At 41.7% G+C, this 22695-nt stretch overlaps 1 protein-coding gene across 1 annotated transcript; it reads right to left on the reverse strand.

Annotated features, from left to right (window-relative positions):
* Positions 1-841: 841 nt before the first annotated feature.
* Positions 842-20784, reverse strand: PPP1R17 (protein phosphatase 1 regulatory subunit 17). The gene is made up of 5 exons (XM_065629440.1): positions 20673-20784; positions 13697-13809; positions 11699-11851; positions 9612-9773; positions 842-2621 (listed from the first exon to the last, which is right to left on the reverse strand). The coding sequence occupies exons 2-5, from the start codon at positions 13776-13778 to the stop codon at positions 2542-2544; spliced, it is 477 nt and encodes a 158-aa protein (XP_065485512.1). The 5' UTR covers positions 13779-13809; positions 20673-20784; the 3' UTR covers positions 842-2541.
* Positions 20785-22695: the final 1911 nt, after the last annotated feature.

Here is a 22695-nt window from a genome sequence, read left to right on the forward strand (position 1 = left end):
GACAATGTGACTTCAGTCTGGAACATCCCAGTATTAACAGTGCTTAGCCTGTTTCTGTGTTTTCCATTTCCTTCTGGTTTTGCTGTAATGGCCATGGAGGACCTTCGGGGACACTGGCTACAAAAGCGTTTCTGCCCCAGAACACACCGACTCCAGCCATTTGCCTAGGAAAGTAATTTGTGCAGTTTTAGTACTATCTAGTATTAAAGGCAGAGTTCAGAGCCTTGAACGATAATAAATAAAATAAATAAACCACGTCGATGCCATTGTGCAGTCCACACACAATTCTTCAACTCCTAAATGCTTTGTTTGGGGGTAAGGGACAGTGTTTATCTGATTTGAAAATACTTGTATCTTATTTCCAAGTAACATTTAACACTTTCAGTGAGTGCAATGAGGCCGATGAAAGCTTTGAGAAACAATTCATTGCATAGCTTCCCAGAAATATTGTAAAAACTCCTATTTACTTAATTGATCAAGTGAAAAATTACTTTTTAGTCACTCATGTTGTTCCTGGATGGAAAAACAGTAAATGCTGAATTACCAGGCTATGAATATGCAATTTTAAATGAACTGCAGCAAATGATGTATGTTGCAGCATTTTTATGGCTGGGCTTCAAGTTGATCTATACGGGGATGGTAAATTAGGCTGCTGTGCCATCAAAGATGTCACTGGGACCATAACTCCTCTTTGGCGAAGAACATACCGTGCTAGGCTTAAAGAATGCTGCTTTTTTTCTTTTTTTTTCACATTAAGTTGCGTCAGCATTTGCCAGGCTTGGAAGCAAATTCTCTTTGGAGCAGTGAAGTCATTCACATCTGATTTGTGCTCCTGCCTTGTGTTGTTACGGGCCTTGAGGTCTAAAAACGTACTTTTTCATAAAGAATCCATTGCTGATGTTCATTTGACTCTTTTCAGGACTCCACGCTTTCACTCTTGCTGTATTGTGCACTGAAAATATTCACCAACTTTACTGGTAAAGCTAGACTTGAATCACACATATTTCTTGTCTTATGCTTGCTGTGACACACTTTACTGAATGAACTATGATCTTGTCTCACTGACAGGTTAACAGAATAAAAAAAATACAGCTCCTAGGTATCAGGCATCCCATTAATAATACAGCTGGTTTCTTGTACACTTTAATACATGATTATTTATTATAAGCTTGTTGATTACATCTGGAAGCTGAATATCTGAGAATGGACTGCGTTCTCATGAAAGATGCTGGGTCAGTCACTGTGGCAAATGAAATCCAAACTGGTGTGCTCCTCAGCTGTCTCCCTAAGGGTTTTTAAAAGATAACTAAACTCAGTCTGCCAGGCTAGATAATCTTTAACCTCTCTGCTGAGGTACCTAAGGCTCCAGCTGGCAGTGCTGCTCCATCCAGCACACAGAGCTATTAAGGTAAGCACAAAACTACCCAGTTCTACCTATTTTGTATAATATTCTACAAGTACCCATCTCTGTTTGTACAAATGCTGAAGGCTGTAGCTGGCTGTGAAAACAATTCTTGATCGATTCGATGAGGTAAACTATTTAAAAAAGCGTGTGGTGCTAGTCCACCTTGCAGCATATATATATGCCATTGAGTAACACTGTTCCTTTTACTCAATTTTTACTCCCCCGCTATGATTTTTAGTTGTTACAGCCCCTCCTAACTGACAACCTAGGACTCAGTTTAAAAAGCAGGTATCAAAAGAAAAAAATATGGAGTACAAGGATCAACTATTCAAGTAGTTTATCTTTCACCAACCCAAAAATAAAACCTTTGAAAGAAAAAAATTCCATAGTCTACTCTGGTGTAAGAGGCAGGTGCTGCACTTCCCGTATGTTCCTCTTCTGAGAGCTCTGTCCTGTTTGATGCGTCCGTGTTGACAGTCCTTAACTGTAAGTTTTTGTACTACAGTAAATCTGCCTTTTTCTCGTCACAAATACAAGTTAGGAGCAGATAGAGGCAGCAGAAGTGTTTGCTTTGCATTTCGGGGACATTTCAGAGTTGGTTCCTGCCCTCCCACTCTTTCCATCTATCCCATCAGCTCTGCATATGGAATTTGCACTGTGGTCAATGTTATTCCAGCAGAGGAAACCAGATTGAATGAGGTGAATTGTCAGGAAAGAAATGCAATTTGGATCATTAGTTGATGTTTTACGGCCCTGTGCTACCAACCGCTCTGGAATCTCATGCCAGGTACAGTGGATTAGTGGTGTCCTTGATGTTAACCCTTATCACCACGCCACACAAAGATAGTTCTGATCTGAGGTGGATTCATCATTGACAAAAATTCTGGGAAGCTGCTTTTAGTACACCAAGAGAATCCTTCCAATCCCACATGTAAGTGAAATTTCTGTCATCATTTCCTATGATGCTTGCTGGGATTTCATGAGATGCAGATAAGCACTTGAAGATAATTTAAATTCAAGTGCATGCTTGAGAAAATTGTTATTTATAAAAATGAAAGGACTGTTTTTCCTATGTGCTGCCACTTTGAATGACCCAGAATTATTTACACTGCATTATTGGAAATATCACTGTAATCTTAACTGGGGATTGTGTCTCCATCCTTTTCTTCATCTTCCATAATCACTGTTTGCTTTTCTTCTGTAAGCAGTTTAGTGCCTTAAAAACAGAAAAACACACACAGAAAAAAAAGAAAGAAAGGAAGAAAGGAAGGAAGAAAGGAAGAAAAAGAAAGAAAGAAAGAAAGAAAGAAAGAAAGAAAGAAAGAAAGAAAGAAAGAAAGAAAGAAAGAAAGAAAGAAAGAAAGAAAGAAAGAAAGAAAGAAAGAAAGGAAGAAAGAAAGAAAGAGAAAGAAAGAAAGAAAGGGAAAAAGAAAAGGAGTTGATTTAGAATAGTACTTCTTTAGAAAATATCAGCATAAGAAGAATCTTTCCGTTCTCTCTAATTTATTGATCCTAATGTAGTTTTCCAACATCATGGGAGTTACTTTGCATTTATTTTTGGCACATCAGTCTCCTGATATTTAATGAACTAGAACTGTATCACTGCATTTTTAGCTAAATTTATCAGACACTCTTAAAACCAGTGTATTTCTGCTGTCTGTGAAAAGAGACACTGAAGTTTCACCTGGGAACCTGTTTGTTAAAAGGGTTTGAGAAGCTAATAAAGGGAAAGAGCTTGCATGATAAAATAAATACTGTGATTAATCTTTGTGACTAAATCAGTTTATGTGAACATGTGTATGCATGCTTGTTTTCTATATGTATACAGCAATATTACTTAGATTTTGCCAATGCAGATGCTGAAAGAGACCAACGTTAGGATGCCCACATGCCAAGTGCCATCCCCACTGAAGTGATATGGTACCAATAAATTGCAAAAGCAACTGGTTTAGGATCAATATTAAAACACTCAAGTATGTTACTGAAGGCTTTGAACCAGTATATGAGTTAATGAGGTTTGGGATCTTAACAAGCTTTCAAGCCTAACCATCCTAGAAGATAAACAAGATGTCATCCCTATCATGAAAGCACTGAAGAACATTATGCCATGCTATTGAAAGGAATTTGATTTCACAGTTTGAGCACACCATGTGGATTCCGGAAACCTTTTCATCAGCTGTAGGTATGCTATGTGAAGCATCTTTCCATGTACAAGTGTTGCCTTCTTCTAAAGTCCTTCTCTACTATATTCCAAAGTCCTTCTCTATTATATGGAGAGGTTGTGGATCATACTTTCCACACGTATCTGCCTCTTCCCTCTTCTCTCTGTCTCTCTTTCTCTCTTTTCTGTCTCCCATACTTAAAACAGTAAGTCCACCCCTTACAGATCTTGAGGCTTTTTATGCAATACTGAGATATCACAGTTACTGTAACTGCTCTCTTTATTGGAAATTAAATTAATTGTGGGAAGAGAGGACAATGCATTAGATAGAAAATGTTTTTGATCTCTGTTTTAACATATTGTGTTGGTTTTGCCTGTTCCCAGTAGAGAGCAAGTGACCTGTAAGATATTTTATGGCCACATTCCTTGGTGTGGAGGTTAACATAGTCTAAAAACAGGATGAGGGTTACCATTGGGTTGATATCAATGAAATCTGTCCCTAATTCGGTCTCCTGCTGTTTACTCTCAGTCTGCACTAACCAGCTGAGCTGTTCTGTCAAACCAACCTGTTTTGCTTCCCTCTGCATTGAAAGCCCTCTCACAGAGAAGGCTTTCAGTCTTGACGAGCTCTGAAAATAGAGCAATACCACACAGGAAGATTTTCTTCAACTTTGGAATCTTTTCAAGAGGTGATGAATTAATGAAAATAGTAACCTATACCACCCTTAATTTAAGTTAGCTCCTGCTTCACTTATATGCAGGTCTTGTGAACTAGCTGGTTTCAGAGGGACCATGAGATAAACGGAAAGGCATGAATGAATATTATTTTGAAACACAAAGGACTCCATTTGTTCAAGCAGCAATTGAGTAACTACCATTGTTATCTGCAAAGAATTATGCCATTTTATGGAGATGGGTGTAAATGTTCCCCACTCAGACTTCTATTCATATAGACAACTTAAGCAAATACCATTTTTTTCCCTGTTGTCTTCATGGTGTGTTGTTGTTGCTGCTGTTGCTGTTGTTGTTGTTGTTTTTAAGGGGAGGGTGGAGTTTTTATTGCTGTTATTTTTTTCTTCATGGAGCATTTGAGGAACGAGGAAAGCAGCTAAAATATGCTTAAAGTGTGAAGCTACAATGAAGCTACAACGGGTCATTTGGTGAGAGCTAACCTGTCTTTTGGATAAATTTGGGAATACAGAATCAGGAATGTCAGCTAAATAAAGCTGTGCTGTGCTTTGTGATAGTGTTTCTTGTTTTAATTGTGAAGTGATGAAGGAAAAGTAAGTTTATGTAACACTGATAGCTTGATTATAGCACACAAACTAGCCTTTATAGAGCAGATGCTAGAGACAGCTGGAAGGTAGCAGCCAAGCAGAGGTTCCTGGCTCTTAGCTGGACCCACATCAGTGGCATGCCAGATGCATGCCACAGTCCATCGCAAGATGATGCATCATTAGCAATGAATCACTTTTGGGACTGATGAACTCCAAAGGTTTCCAGCAGAGTTCAGGATTCAGAGCTCCGAGGAAGACGTAGTCTAGAGCTGCAGGTTATTTACTTTCCAGACCATGGATCATCAGCAGCCTCAAGGACAACCATGTGCCTTTAAAATCAGACTTTTAATGCATAACAGTGGAAAGAGGATACAAATGGGATGTCTTAGCTAGAATTTTTTCTATAACACAAACGTTTTTTCTCTTTGGTATCATGCCATTGATCACTTGTGGGAAAAGTGTGCTTTACTGAATGTAGTTTGGAAATTCTGGGTTTAAAGGGCTGAGTAGGACTAGGAATTAGGTAACATTTGTAAGTCGGACTTTCTCTGTTTACCGTTTAAGTAAATCGCTTAGCTTTCCTGCAATATTTAGCTAGAGACTAGGACCTCAAAAGCTCACAAAGACATGAGAGCTTCTGTTAGGAAGCTCAAACAGAGGCGGATGTTGGATTAAATCAACCATTTGCCAAGTGCCACCTAGATCCAAGCCACTCCTCCTGGGTTGTAAAACAGAAAACCACCAAGATGGCACCAGTTCCCCTTGACTGCCTACAGAAAACTCCTGCAGCTGGATTGGAAGAGTATTGGAGTGTTCCAGTCACATCCCTTGCACTGGAAAAGGGCAAGAGGTGACATTAAACTGCTATACTTCTCCTGTGTGATTCAGATTTTTCACTGAGGGGCTTGATGTTATCCTAAAGGACTGACCTTAACTAGTTTTCTAGGGCATGAGAGAGAATTGGGGTTTGAAACTGTGGGTTTACTAGTTATCTCTGATCTGATTAAGAAACCCTAATGAGCCGCATTTCAGGAGCCACGTTCCCATACTTACAGATATATTTACATTTTTGCTCAAATCCACGGGCCTAAACTGCTCTCAGAAATACTTCAGTTAATTGAATATATTGCTAAGTGGGGATGGCAATAGACTGTCCCAGAGCTGGGTATGGGCTTTGGATCAGATTCAAATCATTTACTGTCATGTGAGAGAAAAAAACCCAAACGTTAGAAGTGCAATTATATTTTTGTCTCCTGGTCTAACCCCTTCTGAAAGCCAAGGTGTTGGCTGACTGAAGGGGAACTGGCCATTGGTAGAGACCTCTGTTCACGGCTCATTTGTACGCACATGGCACAATGCTATTTATGCCACTTCAGTAGGAGTTTGAAGGTTGAATACATTCAGGAGTCAGACCCTCATAGGGGAGAGCTTTGTGATGCCCAGGCTTAGACATTCAAGCTGGCTAAGGACTGATTTCTTTAGTCTCCTTCTGCAGACAACAGGTAGCCATGGGTTCCTGCAGACAGTAACATTTAGATCCTAATTTAGCAGCTCCCTTGGATGCTTGCAAGGTGTAAATCTGATCCTACTTCTCACTTGGATCATGTGCCATCCTGTAGATATATGAATTTTCATCACTTGTTACGGTCTGTTTGACTTGCTTTTATTTGCGATAGAAAATCTCTCTGGCCACCCAAGAAGGACCATCCTAGAGTGCTGATAGCCAGCTGGTCAAAATAGTGAGAGATAACACAGCGGCTATTTTATCTACATTTGCAACAAAGCTATTTGTGTGGACAGCTGCTTGAAAAGATAACCTAGTAATTAAGCTCTGTAACTACAAACAATTGCATGTAGATTTTGAACTGGCATCTGAAAGTGGTGTTTGGGAGGGATCTAAAGGGAAAATGTTAGAAATGGGGACAATCCTCATTAACAGATCACAAGGGATATACACAGCACTGAATGTGCCGCTTACGGCAGCAATGCTAATAAGAGGGAGACAGGGACCGAAAGGCTGGTCTATATTTATTTAGCACATGGAGCCCTGCCGGGGCTTCTCAGGTCTCCAAGTCTATAATTCAGGTTCTATTTTGCACAGCAGTTCCGCAAGAGCGCCGTTTGTTTGTGCTCTGTCTGCTACCTGATGGGATAACCCTGAAAGTAAACGAGTAGTAAATATTGGACCAGCCCACAGCCACAATGAGTCACTTTTTCACAGCAAGTCATAGAGCCACCGCTGGCAAATTCCAACCAGCTGAACGCTTCATGTTGGTATGTATCTCGAAAAGGAAATATGTATCCTTAGAGTAGGGAGGGAATGAAATTCAGGCATTTGAACCCACCCTTTTCCCCTGGTACAGACATAAGTCTGCCACAGGAGGTCAACCACTGGAAAATGGACCCAGAATATAGGATCTGGAAAAGTTGTCTGCAGGGAGAGGCAGCATCTAGCAGGCTGCTCTGAATCCATGCTGAGTGCTGGAAGGTGGCGTCACCAGTAGGCAAGAAAGTGTCATCAGGGGTATAACTACAAATAGCTGAAAAATGCATTAGCTTTAATCATTCCGCAACAGCAAATGCACACGGTTTGAATTTTGTCACACGTTTGAAGGTCACTGTGCTTTTCTTGTTTGTGCTCTTCCATTTTTGGTTTTGATGACTGAATCATTTCAGGATTACAACATGCTTCTGTTACCGTGTAACTTGTATTAGCTTCTTTTCACTTTGAAAATTATTAAAGGTTAAAGAGGAAGTCTTCATGGGAGGCAGAAGGTGAAGTCCCTTACAATGATTTTTATTTCCCTAAGTGCCTGCTTGAGCTAGTTAAAGCTAAGGTCAAAACATGAAGTAGTGACTAGATGCTAATCCAACCAGAGTGTTGTTGAGACAGGTCAAGGAAATAATTCACCCTTGCTGCATCCTCTTAACTGGCAATTACATTTAAACCAAACAAGAGTCAAGTCTCTCAGCTTCACTTTCACATGTTTCACCTTTGATTTCTATCAAACATGTTCCACTTCCAGATTCTCCTTCTCTGTGTATACCCTGAAGTGCAAAGGACACACAGCATCTTCAAAAGTGCTACAAGTGGCCAAAGGCAACTTTTCTTGGGAGTATTTTTAAACTGACCAAAATAATGTCTCATCTCTTCTCCAAGGTCCATAGGAAGGGTTGGCTTCAAGTATAATACACCAGACTAGTATTTATTACCAACGGTTTGACAAATTTTGTCTCTGCTTCTGTTTCTGAATCAATCCCTAAAAGAGTACGATTGTTTCCCACCTAATTTATTTGTCATGTAACATGTCAGATAATTTCCTCCAGCAATTTTATAAGCAGTTCATTATCAGTGCTCTATAATGAATATTTCAAAGTGGAGCATTTGCAGTTGGGGTCAGAAGTTGTATGATAAATTTCATTTCCCCCAGCAAATGATTGGACCAGGTTTCCAGTGACTCACAGCAGCTCTGATGCCGCAAGCCATTGGGACTATTGAGTTCAATGAGCAAATAAAAAATGTGTTTTCCTTAGGCAGATCAATATGCAAGGCACTAATATTGACCGTTTGCTGCTGTGATCCTGCAAACTTAGTCATACTCCTCTCTGCTTTTGAGACCCCCATACTGATTACATGAAAAAAATTCTTACACATGTTTAAGTCAGTTATGAAGGCTCAGATTCACAAAGAAAGGAGATGTCTACAAATACAGGTGCCTATTTGGATTGATGAAGCTGTTTGCACACCTTATAATTATTAGATGTATTGGAAATTCCATTCAAAGTGTACCTGAAGCTCAGGTGCTTGAGGTACTGAGCTGCTGTTGCTTAGTCACTCAGCACCAAAGTATCTGTCTCAAGACCTCTTCATCTAGTGTGCCTCACTGCTCAGTAGTGCCAGCCCACTGCAGAACTGGTTGAGACGAGAGATTTTTAAAGGAACAGTATTTTCCAGTTTTCACACTAGTTTTGAATATGGGGTGTGTTTGTTTCTTTTTCATTCATTTGTTCGTTCATTTTTTGTTCCATCCTGTGATCTGGAAAGGGCCAGTGCATAGCATGCAAACTTGCACTATTTCCTGCATCTTTAGCTAGCACTAGTAAGTAACATTTATACAGTGCTTCACATCTTCCAAGATGTTTGGAAGTATTGATGAATTGAGGCTCTTCTGTAGTAGAGGAATATAAGAAACTCAACAAACAAAGGGTCTTAGAACCAAAATATGGCTGGCCCACTTCATATGATTGCCAAGAAAATTAGCTGCTGCACTGTGTGTTATGCCAGAAGCACAGAACTGTCTATAAGGTGCTGTTAGTGAGTTCATCCCAGCTTGGTTTTCTCAGTGCATGTCAGGGACTGTGGAGTTAAGCGGGGGTTAATCAGGTCAGGTTTGCTCCAGGTTGTCTGAGGCAGTGTGAGCTATGTTAGTGCTGGTGACCTAACACTTTGTATATGCTCAATTTGAAAAGCAGGGTAGTAGTTGGCCCTTCACAAAAGTAGGATCATGTTTCCAAGAGATAATCAGGTGACTTAGTGTCTTCTCTTACTCCCCTTCCCTTCTATCCCAAAAGCATGGGTAGGGAATAAGGAAAAGACTTTCCATGAGCCACTACTGTTATTATATACCTTGACCAAGTAGGTCCAGTTCAGCAGGAACTGCTAAGTACACTGGGCAGAACAACCTCCTTCCAGCCTCCTTCCAAGCATACCTCTGACAGTAGCCACATTTTGCTTCCTCTTCGGAGCACCTTTACCTAAGTTTCTTACCTATTATCAAGGGTGGAATGTGTATTGCAGGTGTATCTTTTCTCCTGGGCTTTTTCTGCTCCAGTCCGGTGATCTGAGAGCCTGTACTCACTCTCTCTCTCTGTGGCTTCTCTGTGATACCATATCTTTTCAACAGGTTATCAGAAAAGTCTGAAAGTATGTCTGTAGGCAAGAAAAAAAAAAAAAAAAAAAAAGAAAAAAGAAAAACCCAGCCACTTTAGCTTTGTTCACATGAAAGAAATTTGCACCTGTGTAACTTTCCCAATGACTACTCTGAACTAAGGCTGCATGAGTGGATGTTCTGTTCTGCACAGTGTACCTACTCTTCAGGTTCTGCAGTGGTATAGATCTCCTCCAAGTCAATTATATCCTACAGGCTTTGGACAATGATGTTATGAGGCCACCTGGCTTCTAGCTGTACTTAATGGACTAAACTGCAGCCCATCAGAAATCATGGTAAGGATGTGTGCAGTCTTCTATTCCAGAAACTTAGACATCTTGTCAAAGTAGTTTAATCATACAGATATTCAAGCCTTTGCATGGGAGCAATGTGACCCCACAGAAATGGCCTATTTAAACTAGTAAAGCTGTTTTCTTTATGATATGGCTACTGTGGGCACAAAATGCACCTCTCCAGCCTCTGAGCCGCTCTTCCTTAAAAGAGAATTGCTGAGGGGCAGATATATGTGAGAGGTGAATAAAGTCAAACATCCATATCTGGATTACAAACACTGGAAAATCCCAGCTGCTTGTTTTTGACTTGGTGAATTTTGCGGATACGCAGGGGACCATGCAAGTAGTTACAGGCTAACTCCTCTGTGTATGTGCAGCATGGGAAGAAGAACTCAATGCAGTGGATACAAGAGCACAGCTCTCTCCCTAGAGAACACAACAAGCAGTGCTTGTTAGCAGAGAGAAGCGACAAACATTTATTCCCGCTGATGGTCTTGGAAGATAGTCAGGTTTCAGTGGCAGACTCCTGCTCCTTCTTCCCTTCCCCAGGTTGGTGGCATTTGGCTCTTGAACTTCAGAGGTCTGTAGATGCGCAGCAGCAGGGAGCATCCTACAAGGAGCCCTGTGTTGCTTCAGTGGTTTCTGGCTTCCCAGAACACCAGCCCTCTGCCAGAGTCCCCGTAAATTCAAGAGCCCTGTGATTTCTAGGAGGAGCAACCTGCAGCTGCCTTGTGTGCCTCTCCCACCTCCTCCCAGCCTTACTCCTGTTCAGCCTCCCCTTCAGCGCTGGGTACAAATTGCACAAGAAAGTGCAGGGACTGAGCTGGATCCTTCTTGATTTTGGACCAGATCTAATCTGAGCATCTAGCATAGAATTATAGAATCATTTTGGTTGGAAGAGACCCTCAAGATCATTGAGTCCAACCATTAACCTAACTCAGGCAATAAACCATGTCCCTAAGAACCTCATCTAAACGTCTTTTAAACACCTCCAGGGATGCTGACTCCACTGCTTCCCTGGGCAGCCTGTTCCAGTGTGTCACAACTCTTTTTGTGAAGAATTTTTTTCCTAATACCCAATCTAAACCTCCCTTAGCACAACTTGAGGCCATTTCCTCTCGTCCTGTCACGTGCTACTTGGGAGAAAAGACCAACACCCTCCATGCTACAACCTCCTTTCAGGTAGTTGTAGACAGCGATCAGGTCTCCCCTCAGCCTCCTCTTCTCCAGGCTAAACAGCCCCAGTTCCCTCAGCTGCTCCTCAGACTTGTGCTCCAGACCCCTCACCAGCTTCATTGCCCTTCTCTGAACTCTCAGCAGGTAGAGATAAGCACACATAATTATTCATGTAAAGGCATTAAGACTACAAGCTCCAAGGGAACATATTTTTCAGGAGCACGTACCCACTCACCTTGGTATTCCCAGACCCTGTGAGAAAATCCTTCATCTAACGGGGAATTCCTTTGAGAAATTCAGCCTCTCTGTTTGCCTGCCTTCCCAGGTGCACATGGTGTGGAGCTGTGTTCTTGCCCACCTCCAAGGGGACATATGTGAATGAAGGTCTCTGGACCTTTGCGCAGATTCAGGCCCCTCAGCTGAATTGGGATTTCGAAGTCAAGAGATGTACTTCTCACCTGTTAGGGGTGGTGGAGTGTGTAAAGCCGGTGTGTCTTTTCTCCTTGGCTTTTTTTGCTCCTGTTCAGTGTTTTGGGAAGCCTGGATGGTTTTACCTTTTCTTGGTTTCTTTTTGAGGTCACAGCTCTTAATCAGCTGCTCTGAAAGATCCTCTGGGGGGAAAAAAAATAAAAATGAGTACATACTGAAACTGAAGGAAAATAATAAACCAGGTGGTGAAAAGAAAAGCTTGAATAATACTTCTTTCATTCAAATAGATTAAAATGCCTGTGGATAAACATCTCTTAAATAGTCAGTACAAAAGGCCTCTGTGCCATACTATGTGGGACTCAAGTGACTTAGGTGGTAGTTCTGCTTCTAGGTGGTAGACATAAAGCAGAGGGTGAGGGCTGTGGGCAGCTGTGTGTTCCATGGCATAGGGAAGGCTGCACCATCAAGTGCAGAGGTTCCATGGCCATCCCTGTTTCATCCAGCGCTAACTGCGCGGGCTGTCTTCAAGAGTTACAACAGCATTTCTGTGAAGGAAAGGTTTATGCGTGTGGGGTCAGCCTGAAGTGTTGGTAAACTGAGCCAGTATATTGTTCCTTTCAAGAGTTCGCTTTATTTCCAAAGCTGCTGAGCAGAAGGTATTCTCTTTTGATTTACATAACATTACACCAGATTTTTGGTTTTCTCTTGAAACAAGCCTCGACTCAGATGACTCAGATGGTCAGCTTGGTTTTTCTGTAAGGATCTGCATTTCTGGGTGCTTATGCAAGCAGAAAATATTGAATTTAGCCTGTCATTAGTACCATCATGCAAACCAATGCTTTAATTTATTAATAGCTTCTTGTTTGGCTTCAGCAGGGTCCTCTACCCCCACCCAGACCCTGACTGCAGACTTGAGTATAACAGGACTTTGTTCCAGGCTCTGTCAGTCCATTTGAGGCAGCCGTATGTCTGCAAGCCTGCAAGTAGACATGGGAAAGACAACCACCTGGTGAAGTCCCTGGAAGATGTGAGGTCTTTTTTCTGGCCCTCACCGGCTTTCTGCATGGTCCCAATGAGCTCATTTAACCTTCTGCTACCTCAGCTTCTTGACTGCAGGATGGTACATGCTCTGTACTTATTTAAATAAGTAATTTTATGGAACAATTATGTTTGGTATGCCAGCAATCGTAGAAGTGATGCCCTTGGCTGGAAATGCCTTGTGGCAGAGGCAGAACTAGATTACCTTCCTTGCAGACTAGATAAACAAACCAAAGTTTATAAAATTGTGCTTGCCTGCGGTGAGAATTTTTTTTTTTCTTTTCAACAAGTGAGTGAAATCACATTTGTGTTTCATTATTGTCATCACAAGGGTAACAACAAATAAATAGCTTTTTGTTTCTGGGTTGCTAAATCTTCATGACAATTTTGCAAGGCGGGAGTGAAGTAATAGCATTTGAAGCAGAGGCAAAGACCATGAATATGCAAAAATCACATCTATCAAGTATGACGTCTGGTATTTAGCAGTGTAGTGGAGCAAAGATGCCTCTGGTACTCTCAGTGCAAAAGTGATGTATGAAGGAGGTTCATGAGAGAAAACAGATTGACAATGAAGGAGAAAAAGTATTTAGAAAGTCACCCCAGTGGAAGCAAAAGGAGTGTTTGAAATCTTTTACTGAAATTGTACATGGAAAAATGTTCAGGGAAGGTTCAGCTATATCCTAGCTTCCAGTTTATTGTGGTATAAAGAAACTACTCTACTTCTTCTACCAGGGAAAAGAACAGTGACTGTTTCTCCTTTCTCCTCTTTAATTAAGTTTGCTCTAGAGCTCCAGCTAATATTTATATGTGGGAAAAATACTCTGTCTTTCCATCTGGCAGCAGAAGTGTCAGCAGAAGGTGCAATCTATTGAGTTTCATGAGGGCTCAGTTGTGTTGCTGGAGGGGAAAAATGGACACTGGACAAGACCTAATGATGTGAAGACAACACCTCTCTAATTACTGCAATGACATCATCTAATAACACTTACCTAAATGGTTACAGTGTGAATCTCGCTTGTCCAGTCTGTCTTCTGGGATATCAAGTGGCTGAACACATTCTGTTGACATCATCAAAACAGGTTTTTCTCCCCCTTTGAAACTACTACACCAAAAAAAAAAAAAAAAAAGGCATGACATAAAAAAGACATATTGGTGTTATATATCCACTTGCTAGCCAGACCATGAGAAATTCTTGTCTTCCAGCTGCTCTCTGTTAGGCGGTTGCTGGCCTGATTTTGCTCACACATGCTAAGAGATGCATTTATTCACTGACTTGGTTACACACGCAATACTCCATTTCTTCCACCTACCTTCCTGTAAATAACCCACACTAGCATGGGAAATGCATTGGCTCTGCAGAAGAATACAGACTTTAATCATACAGAAAGTGCTATCACATACGCTATGTAAATGCTGGGAAATAGGATGTTTTGTTCTGGTTTTCTGCTCCATTTTTTCTCAGCTGTAAACTAAGGCTTGTATTTGGTGTTTATCGTATAATACAACTTTAATTATGAATGCTGTTGAGTCAATCTTACAAGTCCAGCTCTTCTAAGAGAGCTTGGATACCACTGAATACCCAGGTATGAGTGCTGCCTCTGGAAGGTTGCCAGTGCCCACAGATGCCCAAGCCAGCATGAAGTGGACTTATCACCTTGGTAAGGGTGTGAGTGCCTGTTTCACAAAGGTGTTTAAGTGCCCGTGCTCTGTAGGCCTCACTGGGTTGCCGGTTTGGCTGGTTTTATTCCCCTTTATTCACTGCTGCAGGTGGTCCTGGAGCCCAGCCTCCTACCTGAGCTCCCCCAGTATCCCCCAAACGCTGTCACCCTGGGGTCACCCCAGAGGCCATCACAGGAAAAAGGAAATTAGACCCTTCTTTTACTGCTGATCATTTCTACAGTTGCTTAGCAGAAACCTTTCAGAATGACAGAGCAATATTAAAGGAAAAAAACTTCAACCTGAAGGTAAGATCTGAGTGATCTGGATATCTCCACTCAGCCAGAAACAGCTGTCGTAGTCTCTTACAACCTCTGTTCTCCATTTTCAGGGAACAAGAACAGACTGTGACTGCCTCATAGGGAGGAGGAAGGCAATGAGGAAGATAAAAAAAAAAATGAACCAAAACAAAACAGGAGACAACATGAATAGTAAAAGAAAGGAGGAATTGGGAAGAACAGAGAAATAGAGAGGAGGTGGAGAAGAAAAGGTAAATAAAGAGAAAGGTGAAAGAAAAGGCAGCTGGAGAAAAACAGTGAAAAGGCGAATGGGAAAATAGGAAACTGTACTGTAGCTGTTTGTTTTACTCTTGCTGGAGGTAATTACTTATTTATCTGTAAATTGCAGTAGTTGTTAACAAGAAACAGAACGGTAGGGGAGTTAACCTCATTTCTATGACTAAACTTGCATCTATAAAAGAACAATTAATCCTCAAGCAAAATCCAGTCACATAAATATTTGCCAAACAAAATATGAAAGGTCACACTTATAATTGTGCACTGAGCTAATTCTTCAGGGAATGGAAAAACATGTCCTAAACTCCAGGGACTTCAAAGCAAGTGAAGCAACACTGGCGGACAGTAATAAAGGTCAGGAACATTGACTCATAATGTACATATGGGATTAACTCCTATACCCTTCAGTATTCAAATATCACAAAAATTTGTAAAATTCTATGGATTCATAAATACTTTACTGAATCAGGCCTGGATAAGGGCTTTGACCTCCTGCTGTTCGCTGCAGAACTGTCCCTGTCCAGCCTCACATCTGTACTAAAGGATTATACTGCCTGGAGACTTTGCTTGAATTTACAGAAAAAAATAATCTTCCACTTGGAAAGACTCTGCATAAAGAAATCTTTGAATGCACCTTAGCATGGTATGCTTGCTCTGTTTATCCACTGTATAAATAAGCTATAGCTATGGCTTAAAATGAAGCAGTTATAATTTTATTTAAAACAACAAATTATTATCTGACCATATGAAGGCTCACACTGCATTTTGTGAGTTGAGGGAGGGTTTTTTCTTCAGTGCCATTTGATTTTTATTGGATTTGATTAAGGCACACTGGCTAAATATTATGATTGCAAGGAAAATGCTCTTTTCTGAAGGGTACTCTGTTTAGAAAGTTTTCAATAAAATCAGTGATACCATTTAAGACACTATGGACTTGTCTTGAACAGATCTTGAGGCAAAAGAGCTGAGAACAGATAGTAAAATTTAAATGTAAAATTGGTAGTCAATTATACTGACTGGAAATTCTTTATAAAATATTATTAACTTTTCTTCGATTTTCACCTAATAAAAAATAAGCATTGTAAACGCTTAATGTGGGACTGGTATATGCAGATTATGAGAGACTTCCTTAATGATTTTTTCTTAATAGAGTAGTTAAAAAAAATAGTATTCTAAAATAAATCTCTTAGATCTGTCTTCACATTTTCATAGTCACAGATGCCAAGCCCTCGGCATCTTCAGTGCTTTAAAATATGGCTTTACAGCCTAGCTTCTGACACCCTCCCCTTTTTAAAAAAATAAGTTTGCCCTGCAGCCAGCATTGCCTTGCTTGCAAAAGTGTTTGCACACTGCACATTGTGACAGTCTGTGTGACAAAAGAATAAAAAGAGAAAGATTACTAAAATGTACCTTGGGTGTATATATATTGCAAATGATATGCGAAACTGTGAGTGCTGTTACATCCTGTCGCTGTGCATCACACACAGAGCTTTTGTTCAAAGGCAAGGTGATGTATGTGAGCATTATAATGGTGCTTTCCCAAACCACTAAAATCAATTCCCGCCACTAAAGAAACAGATTCCCCAGTACCGATTCACGTGGGAAGGAAGACTCTGCTATGGGGACTGTATGAAGTCATTAAATGTGTTTACAAATGCAAGCACGTTCTTGGATTTTTCCCATGTTAAGTGCAACTCTTTTCCTAGCAGCCTCCATGCAAGCACGGTTTGTGCTCTCTGCTGCTGTCAGTCACCTTGGGAGGTAATGCTTGCTATTTATGTGATGGACCAAGTTGGGTTTTTTGCTTGCACTCTGTGATATCTCTTGACATAATGAGCCGCATTCATCCTTTGTGCAACTGTAGTAGTTACAGTGGAGCTCTAAATCACACTCAGCAGGAGACACTTCCTGAAATGGATATAGATTTTTCCATATTCAATAGTCATTTAGCCTGAGAATTTGGTACAGTGCGGCTAGGCTGTACCACCCCCCTGCAGAGCCTAAAGGAGTCACCTGGAGTCTCTTTTGGGAAAAGACAGAGCTGATAGAGACACCTTAAATGCTTCCCTACAGGTAGAGACAAGTTCTAGCTTTGCCTACATGGTTTTGCATTTGCTCCTTGTAAAAGCAGCATTCAATAGGATTGGCTCTACTTACAGACAGAGAACAGCAAGGAATGACAAGGCAGACTGAAAAGTGCAGGTACAAGTAAAAGCTACTTCAGTTTCATGTGGACTAGTCCTCCTGCTAAGTCACTGTCATATAACAGCAAGACTCCTTTGTAGGAGATGGCGATTCAGATAGTAAATATCTGAACTTTTCACTTTCTAGGTATCACCTTTGGTACTGATGGATTTCAAGGTAGCTTAAAGCACACTCTAATACTTGTTAACTTGTTTCATAAACCTCAGTTGCCGTATAGGCTTGGTTAAAATGCCTGGATAAAGTTATTCAAAGAAAGTAGATGTACAGCTCCCACCACTCACTAAAATAGTCTTAAAACACACACATTCATCCAAATAATAATAATCTTTCTTTGCTTAAATTGTGGGGCTTCATCAAGAAGTCCACCAGTACATCCAGTTCTATTCTTGCATTAGGTAAAAATATTTTGCCTAGAGATGGATAAAGAAATTAGTTTTCGTTTCCTATTTTAATGTGCATTTGGTTTAATGTAGATATTTGTCTCAAATAATCAGGCTAGAGTTTAGGGGTTATTCAGCAAAGCTACTCTCACATACATATTTCTACCAAAATAATGTGAATCTTTTGAGGCCATCTCATCATGTGACATTTAAACCAACTTGAAATGAAATCTCATGAGAGAAATCTATCTTGAAAGGTAGAAAACTAAAGTTTTGAGAACAAAACTAAAGAGCTGGACTTTTTTCATTTGATCCTGAACCAGGCACAGAAATGGCTTTGGATTAGGGGAAAGTTAAACCTGCACTTCTTGCCTGCTCTCAGGATTTGAATGATCGTAGGTGCTATGCAGCTACATGGAAATTAGGTACCTATATATATTTGTATCCAGCCTCAAGGCACAACACAGTTCTCAAATAAGTTATTGGTAGGCATTCGTTCTTACCTATAAGATGGACAAATGAATTTCTGATCTGCAACTCTTATCCAAGTTTACAGGGGCTAAATGGGCACCGATGTCAGTAGTCCTCACCATTGTACATTAAGGGCATGACTTGTGAGACACACATGTCATTCCCTTGTATGTTGAATACTTAGAATTTGTAAACTGGCCCTTTGTAAGGTCTCCACAAACTGTGCTTCTGAGTACTTCAGTATTCTATGTGGTATTGCCCATAAGTATGTGGATTTTTTTTTTTGTTCAAGGGAATGTTTTGTTTCCACAATTGACAAAATCCCCAAGAAAAAACACTCACTATATTGCAGGACATGCATAATCATTAAAAAAACCCAAACAAACAAAACAAAAAAACCACCAACATTGACATGTTGACAAGGATGCTACATAAATAACTGTACTCTTGAGAGCATCCTTGTTGGATGGCAGCGGGCAGTTTCAGTTTAATAAGTTGGGGGGTTTTTGTAGGTTGATAATAATGTTGCTGCAGAAGCCTGTATGATACTATATACCTATCTTCTTCTGGATCCGGAGCACTTCATAAGAATATATGCTTGCCATGAACAACGTAATTCTGGTGGCAGTCAAATCACTGCAGTGCAAGGCTACATATTCCTTGTCAAAGGGCTGGAGGAAGTTGTGTCTCACCCCTTGCTTTTCTTCTAGTGGCATTTGTTACAAGGGGTCTGAAAAGCTGAAACAGGCTATGGGCAGCCTGGAGTGAATTATCCTCCTGATATAAACTTGTCCTAGCCCTTGTCTGAGTCCAGCTCTCTGGTTTCAGGAAGAAGGCAAGTTTGAGAGCAGAAATGGAGGCAGCTGGGGCCCTGGGGTGGAACAGCATGCACACATGCTTGTCTGCATCCCTGTGCACATGGGTCTGGCCTTGCTGCTGCGGATGCACTCGACCGCTGGAAATGGGAACAAGTCAGAATGTCCTACAGTGTGCTGCTCCATGCAGACATGAGGCAGAGGCTGGGCTCTAACAGCTACAGCCCAGCCTGAACTGAGGGCAGCACTTCGCTACCCTGCCCAAAGAGCTGCTCAGGCATCAGGGTTTGCCCTCTGAAACTGGCGCATCTCCTCCCACATCCTCTGTGACATCTCCTCCATGACAGGTTTTGATTTTTTTGTTGTTGTTTTTAATTGGTTTGCCCCTCTCTGTCTGGTTGCAATAAGTGCATGAGCAAAGAGGGATGGGCAGGCTCCCAGCAGCCTTACCTGCTCTTCTCTTCCCTCCCTAAACCTGCATGGGAGGCAAAGACAGACCTGTCCTTCCTTTTATCACATGTCCTTATTTGCACAAAGTAATTTACAAAGGTGTAAAGAAGGAATAAGACACTATCATCTGGGTGTAGTCATCTTGCACCCACCTTCCCACCACAGAGCCCATCTGAAACATCTCAGGGGCCAAGGGGAATGGTACCACACCTGACTGTGTTCAGCTCCTTCTGCCTGCACTCAGCAGGCAACCCTGGGTCCTTTAGCAGACAATAAGCACTTTTACTCATACCCCAGTCCTGTCCCAGCCCCTTTACCATGAATTTCTGGGCAAATCTTGTGAACAAAGCTTGTGAACAATTTGTCTGCTGCAGTCAGAGTGGGAAATACATGCCCTAAAAATAGATTCTGGGTGTTTCTGCTTTGCATTCCAAACTTTTCACTACACATTTCATTACATGTTTAACATTACTGTATTGGAGCAATGTCTTCCAGGGTACAGAAAATGGCCCCATGCTGTTCAACAGAGTTCCTTCTTCAATTATTTGGGCACTAGGCTCCAGGCATTCTTGTCAGATTAGTCCGATTTTTTTTTTTTTAAAGCATACTTAGAACTCCCTAGGAAACACTTAGATATTTGAAAGCCTGATCCAGGTGCCTCCCTCCACCCAAAACTTTTGCTACTAATCGTGTGGATGCAGAAATCCCATGGAATTGTCTGGGAGCAGCTTCCTCTCACACACAGTGTGCTTCTGGGGGCTACTTCAAAAGCCTGTTTGGGCTGTAGTCTAACTCCCACGACCTCCCATAAACTTGTAAAAAAAAAAAAAAAAGACATCCCACACAAACAAAAAACCCCAACCAACCGAAAAAACCCCAGCAAAACAAAACAAAGCACAAAAATAAACAAGAAGTAAACTTTGATTGATGGAAAAAAAATGTAAGACACATTTGCACACGTCCTGATCAGAAAGTTTTTGTCTTTGGAGATAATAAAAAATACAAAGTCTCCCTTATTTATTTAATTGAAGTACAAACTAACCCTCCCACATGCCAACCCTTTGTAGTGAGATAAAAAGTCCTGATACCAGTTCCCACTCTGCTGGCTTGTATTATCTGCTTGTGAACAGTCCCAGCAGTTAAAGTTAGTTGAAGCAGTTTTCTCCAAAGCACTCTCATCCCCGGTGACCCCATCCCTGCATTCCAGCCTCAGTGCGATCACATCCCAGCTTTCCACGCGTGAGACCATCCCCAGCCCCCTCCCCACAGAGTGGGGCTTTCCCTTTCCTGCTGCTCCCCATGGGTGACATGGGTGATTTGCTTTGGTGGTGGTGGCTGTTAAAGAAATAAAATTAAAAAAAAAAAAAAAAAAAGGCAGCCAGGCGGAGGGAAGGGTGTTGATGAAGTACTTACGAAGCGGTGTGAGGCGGTGGGGAGGGTGCGATTCGGCTGGAGCGGGACCTTTCTGGAGCTGGGGTTGCAGCTGATGCTCCCGCCTTATCTAGGGAGGCGCGGGAGCCGTCGCTATGGCAACGCGGCGCTCAGGCGTCCTCCGGGAGGCTGGGGCAGAGCATCACCGTTCCCGCGCCGCGCCGGTGGCTTGTCGCCCTGTTTCCTTCCTCTTCTGCGAGTTGCTGAGGCCGAAGACGAGGGAACAGGACAGGGCGAGACCAGCAGCGCCTCAAGGCAAAGGCATCTTTCCCGCCCAGTGACCCAGAGCCGCAGACGCTGCTGCTCTCAGAGAAGCAGGGGAGGATGCGAAAGCTTCAGCAAAGAGCCGAAGGGCGAGCTGCAGCCGCCAAGTCAAGAGGCGTGAGGATAATGGCAAGGGGAGGGAGTGAGGCCGATGCCGTCTGGGACCCAGGGGAGAGCTGAGGATAAAAGTGGAGCGAGGAGGCAGGGCACGTGTCTAGGAGCAGCACCATAAGCGCTGAAAGTGATGGACACCGTCTCCAGAGCTGAGGTTCAGCAATGACTGTGGTGTTTGTGTATGTATCTAGCCACAACTAGTTATACAAGCTTGGTATTTATGGGGCCAGGTAGGGAGTCTTCTGTGGCTGCTAGTTGTTTGCCAGTAGAGACCGGCCTCTCCTATTTTAGCCCATGCCTTTGGATGGAGCTGTTATTTCAACTGAGGGAAAAATATACAAACATGCCTGATGTTGGAAAAACTCTGGGCGAAACACTCTACTCAGTGGTGGGACTGGACACTGCCCCTCTCTTAGTATTCATCTGCAACAAAAACGCCTTTGTCTATGTCCCTTTATTAAAACACCTTTAAAAACTGTGACTGCTCACAGTTGTGGTTATATCTCCTCCACCTCTTTTCCCCCACCCAGCGACTGAAATTCAACATCACTGGCATGCACTGCGTTCTTTAAATCGGTCAAGGTTTCTTTCATAAATAACATTGTACAGGAGGCCCAAAGGGGCGAAGTTCTCATTCCCAGCCTGGCAAAGTGTGCAGCACCCTTAGATCCTGTTTGTTTCAGGTGTGGTTTTGCAAAGTGCCAAGCATGTTAAATGCTCTAAAGACACCACCTGGAAGAACTGTGAGCTTTCCCCATCAACGTCTGTGAGAGACAAGCACGTTCACTACCTCACAGAGTTATGTGTGTTTAGGTGTCTCAGAGACCCATTTTTTAAAACCAAGCTCATAAATACTTAAATTGCTCCTGAAAAAATGAGCCGTAGGCTCCTAAGTACACTAGATTTTTTTGGCAAGATTTCTAAGTGAAAACAAACAAACAAACAAAAACTAAAACCAAAACAAAAAATCCAAAGCTTCTCCAAACTGCTCAGAAAGAAATTAGTTTCCCATTTTCCTATAACTTTGATTTTACTTTTAATGTTGTCAAGACCTCTCTGTTGCAGTGAATTTTAATTTTTTTTAAAAACCTCTATTTTTACACTGAAATGCCTTTTACTTAGAAAGACAAGTTATTTCATATTTTCCTATGAACTCAGAAAAATCAGAATGAGATCACTGAAAAATAGATTGATGTGACAAAACACTCAAATCAGGAATATATTTTGAAAAATCAGCCCAGGATTGCCTTTTCACACTTTGCCCTGATTGAAAAAGTCAGTCAGTCATTTATAGCACTGGGAAAATTCCCTGAGGATGAGAAAAGTCATTTCCTGTTCTAGTCGCCAGATCCCCAGGATGCTTTGGGAATTTTACAGAACAGCTTTACTCATGAGGAAAGTGGCCTATCACACTCAGCAATATCACACATCCAGCCCTAGTCACCCCCTATATTTGTCAGGTACCATGAAGCCTTTTACTGCGTCAGGAGCTGTATGTCAGCCTTTCCAGAGGGGCTGTCACATTACCAGTGTGACGGAGGATTCACTCCCAAATCTGATCTTTTAAATGCTTACAGTTGTTGTCCTGTTTGTAAGAGGGTTAGGACTCCTTCCAGCTTTCTAATCC

Source organism: Caloenas nicobarica, chromosome 2, assembly GCF_036013445.1.
Source record: "Caloenas nicobarica isolate bCalNic1 chromosome 2, bCalNic1.hap1, whole genome shotgun sequence".
Lineage (NCBI taxonomy): Eukaryota > Metazoa > Chordata > Aves > Columbiformes > Columbidae > Caloenas > Caloenas nicobarica.